The sequence below is a fragment of the Rhincodon typus genome, chromosome 15, assembly GCF_021869965.1.
Source record: "Rhincodon typus isolate 14 chromosome 15, sRhiTyp1.1, whole genome shotgun sequence".
Taxonomy (NCBI): Eukaryota; Metazoa; Chordata; class Chondrichthyes; order Orectolobiformes; family Rhincodontidae; genus Rhincodon; species Rhincodon typus.
The window spans coordinates 29,822,135-29,842,659 of record NC_063346.1 but is presented as its reverse complement, the minus strand read 5'-3'; the positions used below and the strand labels follow the sequence as shown (position 1 = coordinate 29,842,659).

At 40.2% G+C, this 20,525-nt stretch overlaps 1 protein-coding gene across 5 annotated transcripts in view; it reads left to right on the top strand.

Annotated features, from left to right (window-relative positions):
* The window catches only part of tdrd12 (tudor domain containing 12), a 124,002-nt gene extending 103,477 nt beyond the window's left edge, over positions 1-20,525 (top strand). For 4 of the 5 annotated variants that reach the window (XM_048605531.1, XM_048605534.1, XM_048605533.1 and 1 more), the window contains 3 exons: positions 6,027-6,099; positions 15,112-15,217; positions 18,372-20,510. In XM_048605531.1, coding sequence (XP_048461488.1) covers positions 6,027-6,099; positions 15,112-15,209 — 171 coding nt within the window. In that variant the 3' untranslated portion in view covers positions 15,210-15,217; positions 18,372-20,510. Of the gene's footprint in view, positions 1-6,026; positions 6,100-15,111; positions 15,218-18,371 lie in introns of all 5 variants that reach the window. The other variant, XM_048605530.1, reaches the window with a different exon arrangement.

Below are 20,525 nucleotides of genomic sequence, written 5' to 3'. Positions count from 1 at the left end.
CAAAATCTATAGCTGAGTACCATTTAACATTTAGTTCTTAGTAATAACAGCTGCCTTGCTTCAAATAGGATAGTACTGTCTCAACAAAAGTACTGTTTAAGTTGTTTCAAAATGTGTTTTTTTCTGAATCAGTGTTGCCAATTCAGTGCTGCTTTTGAACTTAGTTGAATTTCCATTTAAAAAATACTTCTATTTATGTCTTTCACCTTCTGTTTTCATTTGAGGAATATAAATATGAAACTTTGTTAAAGGGAGAGTGAAAAGTTGATCGATAAAGGAAATGCTTGTAGGGTATTCTGTTTGATATAATATACTATGATATAGAACCTGTGGTTATATATCAAACATTGCTAATTATGATGCCCAGGAACATGTTGACATCTAGTCATGAGTTTCCTTTTAAAAGTCATTCTTTTCATTGGACCTCTTGAAACAAAATTTATTTTGTTTTACTTGTGTGTACTTTGTAAGCGTCAATACCCAAAATGTGTGAAAGAACTCTGTGTTCTGCTCTGCTGCCTGTTGTTAACAGCAAGGATATGACTACAAGGTAAGTGTAAACTGGAGACTACAGTCTTCTATCTCTTTATTAGAGGCATGGGCTAGGTTTATATTGATTTGACAGGGGTTTGAAAACTGACTTTAATATTGGCGAGAAGAATCACGGTACATGGGGAGGCAAATAGTACTGGAGTAAAAGATAATTCACAAAGCAAAGGTGACAATGAAATGCAAGACTGTCTAAAATGAGTTTGGAGCATTTGTAAATAAATCTAGAGATTGATTAAATGAGGTTTGTAAGGTGCAGATACAAATGATGATATGGACTATTAAATGGCCACAACACAGACCTAGTGCAAAGAAATGTCAGGCTGGAAACTTGACTACCTTGTAGCTAGGAGTATCAGGAAGGATAGGGAAGGAAGAAAAGAGTGGGAAATGGTGGTTTAATGAACTATATGATACTGGAGAAAGATGATGTCCTAAGAGGCCAAAGACAGAGTGGAACAATAAGAGTGGATGTTGAGAGGCAAACGTCACTCTCAACTTCCATTGGTTCACATCTCTCTGTTTTACCAAGTCAGTTTATTTGTTTGTTTTTCAAAAATTCCTTTGGGAATGTGGGCATCACCAGATCGGCCAGAATTTATTATCTATTCCTAGCTGTTCTTGAGAGGCTGGTGGTGAACTGCAGTCCATTTACTATAGGTAGATCCACAATGCTGTGACTGAATGAGTTCCAGGATTTTGACCCAGCAACAGTGAAGGCGCATCAATATATTTCAAAGTCAGGATGGTGAATGTCTTGAAGGGGAGCTTGCAGGTGGTGGTGTTCCAATGTATCTGCTGCCCTTGTCCCCCTCAATGGTAGTGTCATGAGTTTGGAGGGTGCTGTCTGAGGAGCCTTGATCAGTTTCTGCTGTGCATTTTGTAGATGCTACACACTGCAGCTACTGTGTGTCTGTGCTGGAGGGAGTGAATGCTTCTGGATGTGGTGCCAATCAAGTCAGCTCCTTTGTCCTGCTTGGTGTCAAGTTTCTTGAGTGTTGTTGGAGCCACACTCATCCCTCCATCACACTCCTGACTTGTGCCTTGTAGGCAGTGCTTGCTGTAACTCAGGCTGAATGGAGAGAACCTGCATGTGAGTAGAAGACCATGGGGTGACCTCCAATAGGACCACCCACAGAGCAGGGCCCCTGCCATCCAGCTGTGGAAGTCTGCCCTGCAGACAGGGAGGCAGAGGAAGAAGGGAAGAAGAAAACTTTGAGTTCATACAGGTAGCATGAGTACTATGTCATTGTGAATGATATATCACTTCTGTTCATATATATATTGACTTGAAGTTAAAATATCTGCTGTAATGTAATTTCGGTGTTAGACCTGGTGAAGTCATACCCATGTGAGAGATGAACAACCTCTTCTGATATCTTGAAGATGAAAGATATTGCAATCGCCAAACATTGTTCATCAATCGCAATCAATTGACTCCTCAGCTAGAGGTGGTCTCCAACGTCATACATCGATAAACTTGTGTATCAGCTTTACAAGGAAGTGCCTTATATTCAAACCTGGGAGGTATACAGGGGGCAGCTCAGATGTCCTCTGACCCTCATAGCACAGTGATCTGCTAAGAATGGCTACACTGAACGCTGGTTCTATCAGGTACAACTCTTTATTAGGGGTTATTGGAGTATTTTAAAGCAGCTTAACAGACTACGCACGCTCTGCAGTACTGCAAAGTTACCAATGATGGAGGGGCCAGAAGGAAATTCCTCACCTGGTGACAGATCTTTAAGAGCTGCACCTTAGCTCCATTTGATATTCGTGTGCTGTCTCACTGCTGTTTTTCTTCATGCAGGGCAGTTTATGTGTAGACACTTCAAAGTGGGACCACCAGAGAATAGCACATGTACAGTCATGTGGACGATGAGACATTTATTCAGCAAATTAAATGTCAAGCAGGAACAAAGTTGCTACCAGGAACTGCAATTTCATTAATGTAGTTTTTAATGTAAACTGTGTCTAAAAATGTTTTTTTTATAAACTGATGAACACAATGCATTTAAAGACTTAGAGCTTTCTTGCATTTTTTTCCTATTCATTTTTGGAGTGTGGTTATGGTTGCATTTATAGCCCACGAAAAGTTGATTTTGAACTGCTGTAGGTAAATCCATTAAGCAAGGACTTCCAGGAGGTGGACAAAAATGTTGATGTAGTTCCAAGACAGGACCTAGAGAAGTACTTTTGGCTGGTGGTAAGCCCGAAAGTCTGCTTCCTTCATCCTTCTGAGTGCTGGCAAAGGTGTGTTTGAAGGGTACTGTTGAAGGAGCCTTGCTGATTTATTGCAGTGCACCTTGTCAATGGAGATCGCTGCTGCCACAATATGCTGGTCAGTGAATAGAGTTGTAGATCAAGCCTTTACTGTCGTCTTACATGTAGTTTGAACAACACGCATGTAGAAAAATGCAGGGTATTCAGTCACATTCCTGATTTGTGCCTTGTGGATTGGCTTTGCCATAGAATTCCCAGCCTCTGATCTGTACATTTGTAACCAGAGCATTTATATGGCACATCCAGTTAATTTTGTGCTCGATGGTAACACCCAGTATATTGTTACTGGATGAAATGTATCCAAGGATGTTCAAGGAGAGTGAAACGAGCCGAAGTACTGGCTACGATGTTTCAATCTTCTATGGGTTTTGGGAGTGGTGCCAGAGGACTGAGAATTGAAGACATTGCGCTCTTGTTCAGAAAAGGTTGTAAAGATTGATCTGCGGTTGCTGATTCATCTTTGGTGGAGGGAAACGAGTAGCAACAATTACTCAGTAGAATTAATAAGTCACATGGAAAATGTGGTTTAATTTGGAGGAGTCAGCATGGATTTGTTGAGGGAAAATTGTGCCTAACTTGCTGGGGTTTTTAAAGAGTGAACAGAAGTTTGATGAAGGTAAGGATTTTGTTATAGTGTATGTGGCGTTCTAAAGGCATTCGATACAGTAGAGTACAAGAACAGGGAAATTGAACTTGTGTTGGACACTAGTTAGACTTCAGTTAGAGTATTGTGTACGGTATTAGATGCCACATGCCGCAAAGGATGTGAATGCATTGGAGAAAGTGCAAATGAGTTTTATGAAAAGGGTTCCAGGGTAAGACACTTCAATTATGAAAATAATCCTAAGGAGGAGTAAAAATAACTTGAAGGAACAAAGCTAAGGGAGGACTCGGGGCAGAGGTGTAGTATTCATGGCTGATGCTAATGGGGAATCAGATCGGGCCACAGCTGGTGGAGCAGTCGCGTCAGACTGAGGAGAGAGTCAGGAGCCATGGCACCCGCATATTACAGTAAATTTGTGATATGTTGAACCATGGTATATTGGACTGCCACCATGTTATATACATGGATTGCTTTTTATGTTATGCAATCTAGCGCTTTTATAGTGTAAAACCGATCTTGCAGGACTTTGAATTTGGTTTGCACCACATTTGTAGCAGACCATGCCTTGCAAAGCTGATAGCAGTTTCAAGTAAACAGGTTGGGGTCATTCAAGTTGTCAGGCAAAAAGGTCTGTTTTCAAACTAGATTTTCCTGCACGCCATCCTATTTGATGGTTGCCATCAACTGTGTAAAATTCATGCTTAACGTACTGAAGAATTATTACAACCAGAAAAAAATTAACAATTACTTAATCAACCGAATACAATTCTGGCGAGTAAACTAATCAAGCATGAAATCACATCAGTTATCATTAGGCAAACTTTGTTCATTCTCCCTTTTTTGTTATTTCCATTTCTCTCTCATTAAACAGTGGGGTAGCTGGGCAATGAGTGCGGAAGAGATAGACTTAGAAACGGGAAGTGGAGCAGGAATTTGTGTGTGCTGCAAAAAGTTATTTTAGATCATCAATGTTCTTGACTATACCACATAATTAATCTAAAATCACTAAAATAATAAATTTTTGTTTTTATACATCAAATTTGTAACCAAGTGGTAGACAGTTGACTTGGAGAATTGTAGAGACCACAGTTTTTTATTTCCTGTGTTTTTGGACTGTGGTCTAAAAAAGGAAGATGTTGCTTTAAAGCAAGAAGACTATGCAAAGAGATGGCTGCAACTTTATAAATGATATTAAAGCATATTCTGAGTTATATCCAATGTTAGGTTTTTCCTGGAAAAGTGAGAGCAAAAAAGGTACAGCTGCTTGACAACATTTGAATTGGCTCCTGACCAGTGCAACAGTGAACTGCCCAGCCTAAAAAGAGGAAGCATCAAAGTCCTGTTTCCTGTATGAATGTGCCAGAAGTTTCCAGTAATAACTAGTTGTCTTCTACGCACTGTTCTCTGCAAATTTCTTGCTGAAAGAGGAATAAAACACGTTCAAAGATAATGAAAGGAGGAATGTTTAACCAGTGAATGAAAGAGGGCATCAGTGGACGAACAACAAAGAACTGAAAGGAATTGGAAGAAACCAAAAAGAAACAACTCTACTCCTATAGTTCGAACTACAGTCAGTTCTGATATAACGTGATAGTTCCGTTCTCAGGTGATGTCGCATTGTAAGAAAATTGTGCAATAGCCGTGCCATTTAAACTAATGGGGCCAGAATTGCATTATAACCAATACAGGTAAGGAAAGTTCATGTTCTACGAATAGCGGTCTAAACTTTTCAACACATTAAAGCCAATTTGCATTGAAAAAACACACATTGTACTTCCCAGATTTTTTTCTCCCATTCTTTTCTATCCTAAACATCCGTGTCTTGTTTGTCCTTACGTATCTGACTGTATGTGAGAGGGGGAATTTAAGAAGTAGTGTTTAAGTTATAACTATAAATTAGTGTTTCATATTTCCTATTTGCTGTTGGTTAAACTGTCATTAACAGTTATTTCCTTGTTAAGTATAGAAATCCAGTGAGTATTTTCTTTTAACCTGAGATTCAGTCAAGAAATTTGGATACTTTTGATAGCTTGACTAAATCTTGTCACATTTGCGATGATTCACACTATCCCGGTGAGTTGACAGAATGGACAAATGGTTTGGCACTACATCACATAGGAGTTAATTATTTTGTATCCTTTGCCTTCAGCAAATTATGTAACTTAACTTACAGCATGCAGCAGTTCAGGTAGCATCTGTTGACCCTAAACAGTGTTACTGTTTCAAAAAATGTAAACAGCTTCTCTGTATAAATTCTGCCTGACCTGATTGTTTTCTAGCATTTTCTGTTTATTTCTCTTTTCCAATGGTATTTTCCTCTTGTTACATATCAATCTCGTAGCTCCCATTATAATACTTCAGAAAGAAGTGTGGTTTGTACTATGTTGTTGAAATAACTTTATTTACAGTATGACTGTGAATCTCTCCTTCATTTCCCTACTTGTTGAGCCTTGAGTATGATGTTTGGAGCAAAGTACTGAGGAGTGTACGTAATGAATACTCAGGTTTCCTTTGAAACGGAGAGGCTTATGTTTACTGCATATCACTAATAATCCTTATTGTATTGATCCCAAATACATTTTTGTTTCAGAATCCAAATGTTACCTTTGATTTCAACTACCTTGAGGAAGTGACCGAAGATGTGTCTCTTCCGATTTGGAATGGTAAGATCATTTTAATTAAAAAAAAATTTAAGCTGTATCGTTCAGACATAGTGAAATTAAAGATACAAATATAACATTGGTCGTATTTTAGCATTAATGAAAAGAATAATTTTGTTTTTAACCATGATACCCAACATTAGCCTTTTGCGCATAATTAGAAATTTATTGGATATGTTTCTTTCTTCTACATGCTTCCACATCTGTGCGGTATCCTGATGCAGATAATTTAGAGAACCATTACTAACGTTTGAGCTGGGAATGATCACATAAAATAAATCTAGTTGTCTCTTCTGAAATCCGTTTTAGTTGGTAGAATCTATGTGGGCTAACGTGGGAAACCTTTGGGGCAAACAAATGCTGCTTGGATTGGAGAACAGTTTGAAGTCATATTTTCCAAGTGTCATTGTGAAATTCAGTTTTAATCTTTCGGACTCCAGGGTTGGAAGAAAGCTTCGATTTTCTGACTATATCAGAGTTGGGAGGTATTGACAAAGTGTGAATCTTGGTGAAAGAAAGTATCAAGAACACCAAGGCTTAACAAATCTGTAGACAGACAGAGTATGCAATTTACAGTAAACATTCATGCAATATTAAATTTGGGGTGGGTGGGGGACCACGAGATCAAATAAAATAAAGCCAGAGAAAAAGACAAGTTTTTGGTTGTCATTAACAGAATTGAAAAAAAAAATTGCAAGTCTACAAAAACACGAAAAACCGTTTAGGGAGCCACATGATAGTGTAAAAACAGTGCCTTTTGTTTTTCTGTAATCTTAATTGCGGACTAAAATGAGAAAGGAATAGTTTTATACACCAAGAATGGTTGGAGAATTGCTTCATAAGTTCATAAAAGATAGAAGCAGGAGTAGGCCATTTGGCCCATTGAGCAGCTCTGTCATTCGATAAGATCATGGCTGATGTATCCACGATCTCACCTCTGCCCACCTGCATTATCCCCGTAACCCTTAATCCCCCTACCATGCAAAAATCTATCCAACTGTGTCTTTCATATATTTAATGAAGCTGTTTCTACTGCTTCCTTGGGCAGAGAATTCCATAGATTCACCACTCTCTAGGAAAAGCAGTTCCTCCTCATCTCTGTCCTAAATCCACTCCCTCTAATCTTGAGGCTATGTCCCCTCGTCCTAGTCTCTCCCACCAGTGGAAACAACTTACCTGCCTCTATCTTATCTATACCTTTCATAATTTTATGTTTCGATAAGATCTCCTCTCATTCTTCTAAATTCTAACGAATACAGTCCCAGGCGGCTCAACCTGCCCTCATAGGGTAACCCCCTCATCTCCGGAATCAGCCTGGTGAACCTCCTCTGTGCCGCCTCCAAAGCTAGTATACTCTTCTTCGAGTGTAGAGACCAGAACTGCACACAATATTCCAGGTGCGGCCTCACCAGCACCTTGTACAATTGCAGCAGAAATTCCCTGCTGTAAAATTCAGTCCCTCTGGCAATGAAAGCCAACATTCTGTTTGCCTTCCTGATTACTTGTTGCACCTGTAAACCAACTTTTAGCGATTCATGCACAAGCACTCGTATGTGTCTCTACACAACCACATGCTGCAATCTTTCACCATTTAAATAATAATCTGATCTACTAATTTTACTTCCAAAGTGAATGACCTCACATTTTCCAACATTGTATTCCATCTGCCAGACCCTTCCTCAATCACTTAACCTATCTAAATCTCTCTTCAGACTCTCCACATCCTCTGCACCATTTGCCTTTCCACTCAATTTAGGGTCATCAGCAAACTTAGATACGTTACACTCGGTATCCTCTTCCGAATCATTTACGTATATCATGAACAGTTGCGGGCCCAACATCGATCCCTGTAGCACTCCGCTTACCATTGATCTCCAACCAGAGAAACACCCGTTTATTCCAACTGTCTGCTTTCTGTTGGTTAACCAGTCCTGTATCCATGCTAATACATTCCCCTCAACTCCATGCATTCTTATCTTATAAATGAGTCTTTTATGTGGTACCTTATCAAACGCCTTCTGGAAATCCAAGTACACAACATTCACCTGTTCCCCTCTATCCACCGCGATTGTTATATCCTCAAAGAACTCCAGTAAGTTTGTCAAACACAACCTTCCCTTCCTGAATCCATGCTGCGTCAGCCTGATGGAACCCTTTCTGTCCAGATGTCTTGCTGTTTCTTCCTTAATGATAGCCTCAAGCATTTTGCTGACTACAGATGTTAAGCTAACTGGCCAGTAGTTACCTGCTTTTTATCTACATCGTTTTTTAAACAGCGGTGTGACATTTGCTTTCTTCCAGTCCACTGGAACCTGCCCAGAGTCCAGCGAATTTTGGTAAATTACCACTAATGCATACACTATAACTTCCTCCATTTCTTTCAACATCCTGAAATGCATTCCATCAGGATCAGGGGACTTATCTACTTTTAGACCCTCTAGTTTGTTCAGCACTACCCCTTTAGTGATAACAATTGAATTGAGGTCCTCACCTCCCATCGTATACTTAACATCATTCTTTGGCATATTAGACACAACTTCCAATGGCACAAAATAGCCATTCAAGGTTTCGGCCATTTCAGCATTACCCAGTATTAATTCCCCTTTCTCTCCCTCCAAGGGACCTATGGCCAGTTTAGCCACCCTTTTTTTGTTTAAATATATTTATAAAAACTTTTTCTATCTATTTTTATATTCTGTCCTCGTTTGCATTCATAATCTATCTTTCCTTTCTTTATTGCTTCCCTCGTGGTTCTTTGTTGTTTTTTTTAAAGTTTTCCCAATCTTCCTGTTTCCCACTACCCTTGGCGACTTTGTAAGCCTGAGCTTTTTAATTGTATGCCTTCCTTTATTTCCTTAGTTACCCAAGGCTGGCTCTTCCTACCCTTGCTATTTTTGTTTTTGACAGGAATATACTTTTTTTGAGCATTGTGAAAAATCTCTTTAAAAGTTTTCCACTGTTCCACCATACAACTTGTGTTCCCAGTCTAGCTTAGCTAACTCCTTCCTCATCCCATTGTAGTCTCCCTTGTTTAAGCATTAAACTCTGGTTTTAGATGATACTGTTTCACCCTCTATTTGTATCTGAAATTTGATCATACTGTGATCACTCTTTCCAAGAGGATCCCTAACTACGAGATCATTAATTTTACCTGTCTCATTACACAGGATCAGATCTAAGGTTGCACATTCCCTTGTAGGTTTGGTAACATGCTGTTCAAGAAAGTTATCACAGATGAGTTCTGTGAACTCCTCTTCAAGACTTCCTTTACTGACTTGATTCGCCCAATCAATGTGCACATTAAAGTCCCCCATGACTATTGCCATTCCATTCTTACATGCGTTAGATATTTCTTGATTTATCACCTGTGCCACTGTAGCATTATTACTGGGTGACCTATAAACTACTCTCACCAGTGACTACTTCCCGTTACTATTCCTAATCTCCAACCAGATGGATTCAACATTTTGCTCCTTAGATCCTATATCATCTCTCACCATTGCCGTGATCTCATCCTTAATTAAGAGCACTGCCCCACCCCCCCCTTACCTTGCTGCCTATCTTTCCGAATTACCTGAAACTCTTGGATACTTAGTTCCCAGTCATCACCACCCTGCAACCACATTTCTGTAATGGCAACCAAATCATACTTGCACAACAAGTTCATCGACTTTGTTTCGAATACTACAGGCGTTCAGATAAAGTGCCGTTATACTTATTGTCCCTTTAGAATCTAGTAATCTAATAATCTTTTTGTATTTTGCGTTTGATTCTGTCCTCCAATTTTACTTATTTGTCTTTTCTAACCTTTGCTCTGGTCTCTGCATTGCTTCCTTCTGCCTTTCTGCATGGACTCCCATCCTCCTGCCATTTTAGTCTGTCCTTCCTCACAGTCTCCCTGCTCATTGCATCTACCTTTTATACCAACTGCTCCATCTTCTGACCTAACACTCTGGTTCCCATCCCTCTGGCAACCTATTTTGAAGCCTTCCCAACAGCTCTAGCAAACCTGCCCGCAAGATATTAGTCCCTCTCGAGTTCAGGTGTAACCCGTCTCTTTTGTACAGGCCATATCTTCCTCAACAGGGATCCCAATTGTCCACAAATCTGAAACCCTGCCCCCTGCACCAACTCTTCAGCCACACATTCATCTGCCATATCTTCCTATTCTTGCCCTCACTAGCACGTGGCACAGATAGCAATCCAGAGATTACTACCTTTTGAGGTCCTATTTTTTAGCTTCCTTGGAAACTATTTCATCTTTCCTTCAGCTGATGTTGTAAGCTCTGACTTTTAATTGATAAATCAGAAACCCAGAGCAAACTAGCCACCCCCATGCCACATGCAAACCAGTGAAAGCCTTTGGAGAAAGGAGACTGAGAAGCAGCATTCTGACCAGCGCAAGAATCTCAGCAATCCGGTAAACAGGAATGACCGAACTGCCTTCCCAATCTTACCCTCCACCTATTAACACCAATGGTTTATTTATCTGCATGTGTGTGTTTAAAGGGGAGTTAATAATGGGAGTAGAGTTTTAATTGCTATGAGGAAAGGATGACAGGCTGTGCTAAAACAAACAATAAAATGTTCTTCAAACATAGTAACAGTAAAAGATTCATGAAGAATAGAGTGGGGCCCATAAGAAACAAACAGGGAGACTAGTGAATAGTGAGGATGATGCTGAGTGACTTCACAGGGACATTGACAAGTTGGCTAAATGAGCTGACACCTGGCAGGTGAATTTCAGTGCAGAGGGACGTGAGGTAATGTACACCATTATGCTGCCACCTCTGGTGATTCAGACCTGTCTGTGGGACAGGACATAAGCAGGGATTGTACTGGTGACTGGGACGTTGTCTGCATAGTGTGATTCTATAAGTATGACTAACATAGGCTGTTGCTGGACTGCTCTGCGGGTCTGTTCTTCAAACTTTACACAAACCGGCAAATATTGGTCAGGAGGACTTCACAGAGACCGCGCTCATTTTCATTGTTGTTTTCGATGCCTAGGTCAGTGCTGGTTGATTCCATCTAGTTCCATTTCTCTCAGGCCATTCAGGGGTATTTGAGTCACAGGCCAGATGAGCAGATTTCCTTCCCTAAAGAATATTAATGAACAGATTTTATGATAATTAGCAATAGTTTCATGTTACCAGTCAGTGTGACGGGTTGAAGTGTGTCCATTTTAACACAAGAAGTGTCAGGAATAAGGGTGATGAACTTAGAGCATGGATCAGTACTTGGAGCTACAATGTTGTGGCCATTACGGAGACTTGGATAACACGGGCAGGAATGGTTGTTGGATGTTGCGGGGTTTAGATGTTTCAAAAGAAATAGGGTGAGAGATAAAAGAGGGGGGGAGTGGCATTGCTAATCAGGGATGGTATCACAGCTGCAGAATGGGAGGTCATCGAGGAGGGTTTATCCACTGAGTCAGTATGGATGGAAGTCAGAAACATGAAAGGAGCAGTCACTTTCTTGGGAGTTTTCTATCGACCCCCCAATAGCAACAGAGACACCTGAGAAATAGATTGGGAGACAGATTTTGGAAAGGTGCAGAAGTAATTGAGTTGTTGTCATGGGTGACTTCAACTTCCCTAATATCGACTGGAACCTCCTTAGTGCAAATAGTTTGGATGGAGCAGATTTTGTCAGGTGTGTCCAGGAAGGAAGGATTCCTGACTCAATATGTAGATAGGCCGACTAGAGGGGAGGCCATATTGGATTTGGTGCTTGGCAACGAACGTGGGCAGGTGTCAGATCTCTCGGTAGGAGAGCATTTCAGTGATAGTAATCACAACTCCCTGACCTTTACTATAGTCATGCAGATGGGATGGGAAAGTATTTAATTGGGGGACAGGGAATTACAATGCTATTAGGCAAGAACTGCGGAGCATAAATTTGGAACAGGTGTTCTCAGGGAAATGCACGACAGAAATGTGGAGGTTGTTTAGGGAGCACTTGCTACAAGTGCTGGATAGGTTTGTCCCACTGAGGTAAGGAAGAGATGGTAAGGTGAAAGAACCTTGGATGACAAGACATGTGGAACATCTAATCCAGAGGAAGAAGGAAGTTTACTTAAGATTGAGGAAGCACGAATTGGACAGGGCTATAGAGGGCTACAAGGTAGCCAGGAAAGAACTGAAGAATGGACCTAAGAGTGAGAAGGGGGTATGAAAAAGCCTTGGCAGGTAGGATTAAGGAAAACCCCAAGGCGTTCTATACGTATGTGAGCAACAAGAGGATGGCCAGAGTGGGGGTAGGGCCAGACAGGGATAGTGGAGGGAACTTGTGCAGGGAGGTAGGGGAGGTCCTTAATGAATACTTTGCTTCAGTATTCACCGGTGAGAGGGATCTTGTAGTTTGTGAGGACAGTGTGAAACGGGCTGATATGCTCAAACAGGTTGATGTTAGGAAGGAGGACGTGCTAGAAATTTTGAAAAACATGAGCATAGTTAAGTCCCTTGGGCCAGATGGATATACCCAAGGTTACTACGGGAAGCGGGGGAAGAGATTGCTGCACCTTTGGCGATGATCTTTGTGTCCTCACTATCCACTGGAGTAGTACCAGATGGTTGGACGATGGCAAATATTATTCCCTTGTTCAAGAAAGGGAATAGGGATAATCTTGGGAATTACAGACCAGCCAGTCTGTCTTCTGTTGTGGGCAAATTATTGGAGAGGATTCTGAGAGATAGTATTTATGATTATTTGGAAACGCGCAGTTTGATTAGAAATAGTCAGCGTGGCTTTGTGAGGAACAGGTCATGCCTCACAAGCCTTATTGAATTCTTTGAGGATGTGACAAAACACATTTATGAAAATGGAGCAGTGGATGTGGTGTATATGGATTTTAGCAAGGCATTTGATAAGGTTCCCCATTGTAGACTCATTCAGAAAGTAAGCAGGCATAGGATTCAGGGAAATTTGGCTGTCTGGATACAGAACTGGCTGCCCAATAGAAGACAGGATGGTAGTAGATGGAAAGTATTCAGCCTGGAGCTCGATGACCAGTGGTGTTCCACAGGGATCTGTTCTGGGACCTCTGCTGTCTGTGATCTTTATAAATGACTTGGATGAGGAAGTAGAAGGGTGGGTTAGTAAGTTTCCCAATGACACGAAGGTTGGTGGAGTTGTGGATAATATGGAGGGCTGTTGTAAGTTGCAATGGGACATTGATAGGATGCAGAGCTGGGCAAAGAAGTGACAGATAGAATTCAACCCGGAAAAGTGTGAAGTGATTCATTTGGGAATGTCGAATTTGAATGCAGAATAGAGGGTTAATGGCAGGATTCTTGGCAGTGTGGAGGAACAGAGGGATCTTGGGGTCCACGTCCACAGATCCCTCAAAGTTGCCGCCCAAGTTGATAGGGTTGTTAAGAAGGCGTATGGTGTGTCGACTTTCATTGGCAGGGGAATTGTGTTTAAGAGCTGTGAGGTTATGCTGCAGCTCTATAAAACCCTGGTTAGACCACACTTAGAATATTGTGTTCAGTTCTGGTCACCTCATTGTAGGAAGGATGTGGAAGCTTAGAGAGGGTGCAGAGGAGATTTACCAGGTTGCTGCCTGGACTGGATGGCAGCTTTTATGAGGAAAGGTTGAGGGAGCTAGGGCTTTTATCATTGGAGCGAAGAAGGATGAGAGGTGACTTGATTGAGGTGTACAAGATAATGAGAGGCATAGATAGAGTGGATAGCCAGCGACTTTTTCCCAGGGCGGAAATGACTATTACGAGGGGGTATAATTTTAAGGTGATTGGAGGAAGGTATAGGGGAGATGTCAGAGGTAGGTTCCTTACACTGATAGTGGTGTGTGCCTGGAATGCGCTGCCGGCAGTGGTAGTGGAGTCAGATACAATCGGGACATTTAAGTGACTCTTGGATAGGCACATGGATGATAGTATAATGTAGGGTATGCAGAGTGGTTTGATCTTAGAGTAGGATAATAGGTTGGCACAACATCGTGGGCGAAGGGCCTGTATTGTGCTGTACTGTTCTATGTTCTATACTGAGACTAGCTTTTAATTCCAGCTTTGATTAATTGCATTTAAATTCCACCTCTGCCTTAGTGGGATTTAAGCCCTTGTCCCCAGAGCATTAGGCTGGGCTTCTGGATTACTTGTCCAGTGACATTTGCCATTTGCCATTGGCCTATGCCCAACAGCGAGCCACTGGGATCACTCCATCAGCAACCCAATGGATCACTGGGTTGATGTCATCTTGTTCAATCCTGACACAAGACTATGTGCAACTTTACTTTCTCAGCCTTTAATATCAAAGTACCTCGTACTGTGTCAGAGTACTTGGATTGAACAAATTAAAACATTTGTCTTGAAACCGAAGGAGTCATCTCAAATTCATACATTGTTGCCGTTTTTCCTTGACTGCTGTTCCACCATTGGTTAAGCTTGAGGTATATTGGTTCAGTTGCAAACCAGTTAATGTAAATTGCCTATTGGGGTTGTAGACTTCTATTCTTTGACAATCAAATTTACAAATAAGCAGTAAGAATCTGAATAGGAAAAATCTCTGTAAAATCAGATTAGACACCATCCTTTTGTTCTTTGCTGAATCTATGCGCACAGTGTTTCAATGGAATCCAGGCAGGTTGGTCATTCTTCCTGAGTACCACTAAGTATGAACCATTGACTGCTTAGATGGCAATGGATACTGAACAAATAATTAAAGGATAAATGGATCTTTCTGAAGAGGATGGTATTTGGCTTTGATGATTTTTCCAACTTAAATACTTATGCTGTGCCTAGTGATAACTTGTGATTTGCTGTACCTCTCTTCTAGTAACCCCTGGGTATCTGATGTTTTAAATATCGAGCTGTTCTAATTTAAGGTCCAGGAAGGGCTTTGGATTAGAATCTCCAGTACTATTTAAAATGTTTAAATGGTGAGAACAACAGAAAAAATATTTGTATGCCAAGAATAAGAATTGTTTTTACACATATAAAATAATATGGATGTCATAAATATTAGTTAATTTTTCCCCTTAATCTTTGATAGGTATTAGAAGAAACAGGAAACAAGTAGTAATTGAACCCATCATCGATGAATATGATAGTTTTACCAGTGCTAATGATAGTTCTGAAGAAGATTACTAATAACTCAGGTAAATGTCATGTTAAAAGTTAAATGAAATATTCTCTTGGGTTTACAGGTCCTGTACATTTTTGCTCATTAAGAAGTGTTCTGTTTGGTCAACATCTAACTATTTGGATAGTTATTATTAAACTGTTTTATTTAATACTCATTGAATTTGCAGGACAACAGTTATGTGATGAGTAGGGATGAAACAATACACATTAGTTAAGCCACTTTTGGAATACTGCATACAATTCTGGCCTTCCTGTTATAGGAAGGATGTTGTGAAACTTGAAAGGGTTCAGAAAAGATTTACAAGGATGTTGCCAGGGTTGGAGCTCTAGGGAGAGGCTGAATAGGCTGGGGCTGTATTTGCTGGAGCATCGGAGGCTAAGGGGTAACCTTATAGAGATTTACAAAATCAGGAGGGGCATGGATAGGGTGAATAGCCAAGGTCTTTTGTGTAGACTGGGGGAATCCAAAACCAGAGGGCATAGGTGAACAGAAAAATTTATAAGGGACCGAAGGGGCAACTTCTTCACACAGAGGGTGATGCGTGTATGGAACAAGCTGCCAGAGGAGGCTGTACGATAACAACATTTAAAAGGCATCTGGATAGGTATATGAATAGGAAGGATTTAGAGGGATATGGGCCAAATGCTGGCAAATGGGACTAGATTAATTTAGGTTATCTGGTCGGCATGGACGAGTCAGACCTAAGGGTCGTCTTTCTGTGCTGTATAACTCTATGACTGTATGACTCTATCGAGCTACTCATAAAGATTGTGTAGATTCTAGAATGTAGATGCTCTCTTTTCTGAGGGAATAAGATTGACTGAAATGAGACTGACTGCTCTGGACTTGAAAAGACAGTGTTTGACCAAGTCTGGCATCAAGGAGCACTAGCTAAACTGAAGTCAATGGAAATCAGAGGGAAAACTCCCACCTGGCATGTAGGAAGATGGTTGTGCTTCTGATCAGTTCTCTCAGCTCCAGACCATCTCTGCAGGAGTTCCTCAGGGTTGATATTTTCTAATCATCCTGTTGAGAAATGTTATGGTGCACCTCTGGAGCTGATGGGACTTAAATCCAGCCATCCTGACACAGTGGTAAGGACATTACCACTGTGCCACAAGAGCCCTAGTTTTCAGGGTAGTGTCGTAGGTCCAACCATCTTCAGATGCTTCATTGACCTTCCCTCCATCATAAGGTCAGAAGTGGGGATGTTCACTGAAGATTGCGCAATGTTCAGTACCATTTGTGACAACTCGGATACTGAAGCAGTCCATTTTTAAATGCAGCAAGACCTGTGCAATATTCATGTTTGGGCTGACACGTGGCAGGTGACATTTTGCACCACTCAAGTGCCAGGCAATGACCATCTCCAACAAATAAGAACATAACTATCACCTCTTGACATCCAGTGGCATTACTAATGCCGAGTCTCCCACCATCATCATCCTGGGGTGACCAGAAGCTGAACAGGATTAGCCACATAAATACTATGACTATGAGGAGGCCAAAAGCTAGGAATACTGCAGTGAGTAACTCACTTCCTGACTCCCCAAAGCCTGTCCACCATCTACATAGCACGAATAAGAAATCTGATAGAATACTTCCCACTTGCCTGGATGGATGCAACTCCAATAACACTCAAGAACCTTGATCCCGCTTGATTTGGAACACATCCACAAACATTCACCCTGCACTGTCAATGCTCAGCATCAACAGTAGGTGCCATTTACAAGATATATTGCAGAAATTTACCAATGCTCCTTAGACTGTACCTTCCAAACCCACTACTATCAGCAGATACGAGGGAACACCAACATTTGCATGTTCCCTCCATTCTCTCTCTCAGCATCCTGACTTGAAAATGTACAGTATCCTGGTCCTTCATTGACACTGTCAAAATTCTGAAACTCTTTCCCTAATGGGATTGTGGGTCTACCTACATGAAATGGACTGTAGAAGTTCAAGCAGGCAACTCACCACTACCTTCTCATGGGCAACTAGGGATGAGGAATAAATGCTGGCACAGCCAGGAACTCCCATCTCCCATGAATAAATTAAAAAAAACTTTTGAAAAATCCTCCATAAAATTTCGTTTTTAAGGCATTGAGCAATTGCTCAGTTGTAAGTTATACACTACTTAATAGCCTATTCAGAATTCAGTTACCCCAATGTTTTTAAAAAAAAAAAGCTTAACTTTATTCTAGCTGTAAAAGCCATTATTGTATGAATGGTTGAAGTTTGTGAGGTTCCCACGTTCTACTTCATGTGTCAGAACTGCAGAAAGCATACCTTGAAAGAAGCTGGACAACACTGAAATTGCTGTCTGAAATTCCTCATGTAACCGCACATGTGTGAGCATCAGATTTTCCATAGCACTGAGCACTGACAGCGTGCTGTTATTTCTGTCTCACATTTTGGATTTGTATGCATTCCCACGTTAATGGGTTGTTTTAATTGAAACTAACTTTGATCTGGCAAAGTAAACCTTGAATTTCACCAAAGCTGATCTTTCCAACTTCTAATCAAAAACATGATTAACTACTTATGCATTTGTCGTAATTTTTTAAACAACAAAAGAAGCAGAGAATTTTAAATACAATTATTAGTAAAGGCTAATAAATACCTTTTTATACAACTTATGGCCAACAATGTTAAAGCTTAGGTCATTAGCATTTTCATCATCTATCTCAGTGGGTTTTTAAACAAATGAATATAGTTCAGAAACAATTCAAAGGCATCTGTTTATGTATCCTTTCTTTAGAAAGATTATTTTGAAAAAGTCTAAAAGCATGGGGCCCATTCAAAATATGACATTTGGGTAAGTACAAACACTAATATGCATTCATGGAGTAATAGGCCAATTACAAATATTTTGGTCAATATTTTTCATCAACTCAACCTTCAATCTCAACACCACCTCAGAAAATGACCTGAGTATATGGTCAGTATAGCGATTGCCTTGGGTTTCATTACTCTAGCAGTTATTAATGGATACCTTGAGTTTACCCAAGAAAAATACACCTTTAAGACATACCCTTTATATTTCACATTGTTAAGTTTTTAAGTAGCTTTTCCACATCACACATTAATTGTTTCTTAAATAATTTTAGATCAATTGTTTTGTTCTAGTTTTGTTTTTCTAATTCAATTTTTCATCTTATCCAAAGGAACTCATGATTGGTGTGAAAGAAGAGACAACAAATTTATTTTAAAAGGACTAATATTACACTTCTGAGAATCTTTGGCAGATCTGAATCAATGGCCTTGCTTTGTGAGAAGAACAAGTGTTGCTTGTTTCACAGATACTACCAGACCTGCTGAGTAATTCCAGCATTTTCTGTTTTCATTATCAGAGTAATAACTTGTTAAAGTCGCTAAATGGTTGCTAAGATGACAGTATCAGTTCCTGCATGGAAAGAGAGTTAATTGTGGCAACCAACATCAAAGTCTGTTACAGCATTAATTCTCTCCCTCTGCATTCAAGCAACACCAATAACAATTTTAGGCTATAGTCTGAAATGCTGATCTCTTATTATATTACTTACGAAGTGATCTAATTTTGTTCAAACATGTTTCAAACAATTTTACAAACTTCTGTGTATGTTCACTGGTTTAACTTATGGCTGAACCTGAATTGCATTATTTGCTGCAGATTAGCAGTTGGAATATTTCACTTGGATACCATTTTTGAAGCATTAATATTAAAAATATGTATGTGATAACCTGAAGCCTGAAATGCAAAAGCAGCTAGCAATTGTTCTTCCTGACCAACATAGTTAACTGGCTGTTTACAGACTGTTTGTTTGTTTTTACTAATTTAGGGGGAATATTGCAATGGCTTCATTTTAGGTCAGGGTAGCCTAACTGTCCCAACCATAGACATCAGACTACACATAAGCAATGCCACAGGACATCTAGTTATTATTATCAAACTTTAGCAAAACAAAACTCTACAAAAGCTGGACATCATTAACTCAGTTTCTCTATCCACAGATGTTGCGTGACCTCACTAATCCCAGCTTTTCTGTTTCACACCATTACTTATTTGTTTTACATAAACTAGCTTCAATTTCAACTTGTGTCCACCCTGCTAAACTCCACTCATTGCATAAAAGATGAAATGTTCCACACCAGTGACGCAACTACCACTTTGGCACAATAAATATTTCCAAAACTTATCTATTCAAATCCCATCTTCCCTGTTCTTTCCCTATATGTTTTACAATTTTCAAATTCTTGTCGAGTTCCCCCTTTAGCTGACCTTGAGGTTTCCACATCTGCACCCACTTGTTGTAACAGACTGTTATAATTACTTGTGAAAGAATTAAGCTTGCAAGAACAAAGAACAGAACAAAGAGCAGTACAGCACAGGAACAAGTCCTTCACCCCTCCAAGCCTGCGCTGACACATTTTGCCCTTCCATACTAAAACTGTCTTCACTTACAGGATCCATATCCCTCTATTCTCCTTTCTATTCATGTATTCGTCCAGATGTTTTTGAATACTACTATTGTGTCTGTTTCAACCACTTCCTCTAGCAGCGTGTTCCAGGCACTCACCATTCTTTGTGTGAGAAACGTGCTTTGCACATCTCTTTTAATGCCCCTGCACTTTGAAGCTGAGTCCTGTAGTAATTGACCCCTCTACCCTGAGAAAAAGCCTCATACTTTCCACTATATCCATGCCATTCACAATCTTATAAACTTCTATCAGGTCACTGCTTAACCTCCTGCGTTCCAGTGAAAACAAACCCAGTCTATCCCACCTTTCTTCATAGCTAAAATCCCCCATACCAGGCAACATTCTGGTAAACCTTTTCTGTACTCTCTTCAAAGCATCCACATCCTTCTGGTAGTGTGGTGACCAGAACTATACACAATATTCCAAGTGTGGCCTAACTAAAGTTCTACAAAGCTGCAGCATAACTTGTATATTGTTATTACTCAAGGCCCCTTCCAATAAAGGCATGCATGCCATAGGCCAACTTCTATTCTTTCATCTACTTCAGGATATTTTCATTTGACATAAAACAAATTATATTTTTATGGGACTACAGTCCCTATAGCAAACGCTGTCTGAATTTGCATGTGGCTAAAGGTCCCACAAGTTGCATTGCAATTATTGACCAGTCAACTAACTCTTTTTGTTTTTTCAGTTGAGGAACAAATATTAGGACCCTGGGAGAAAGAGAACTGGGCAAGTTAGTTTATAAAGTTTACAAAATAAATATTTCTTTTGTGGTGGTTCTTGTGTGCACTAATTCCACTCAATTAGGTTTTCAATTAAAAAATAATAAAGCTTATGTTTCTGCATGTATGTCA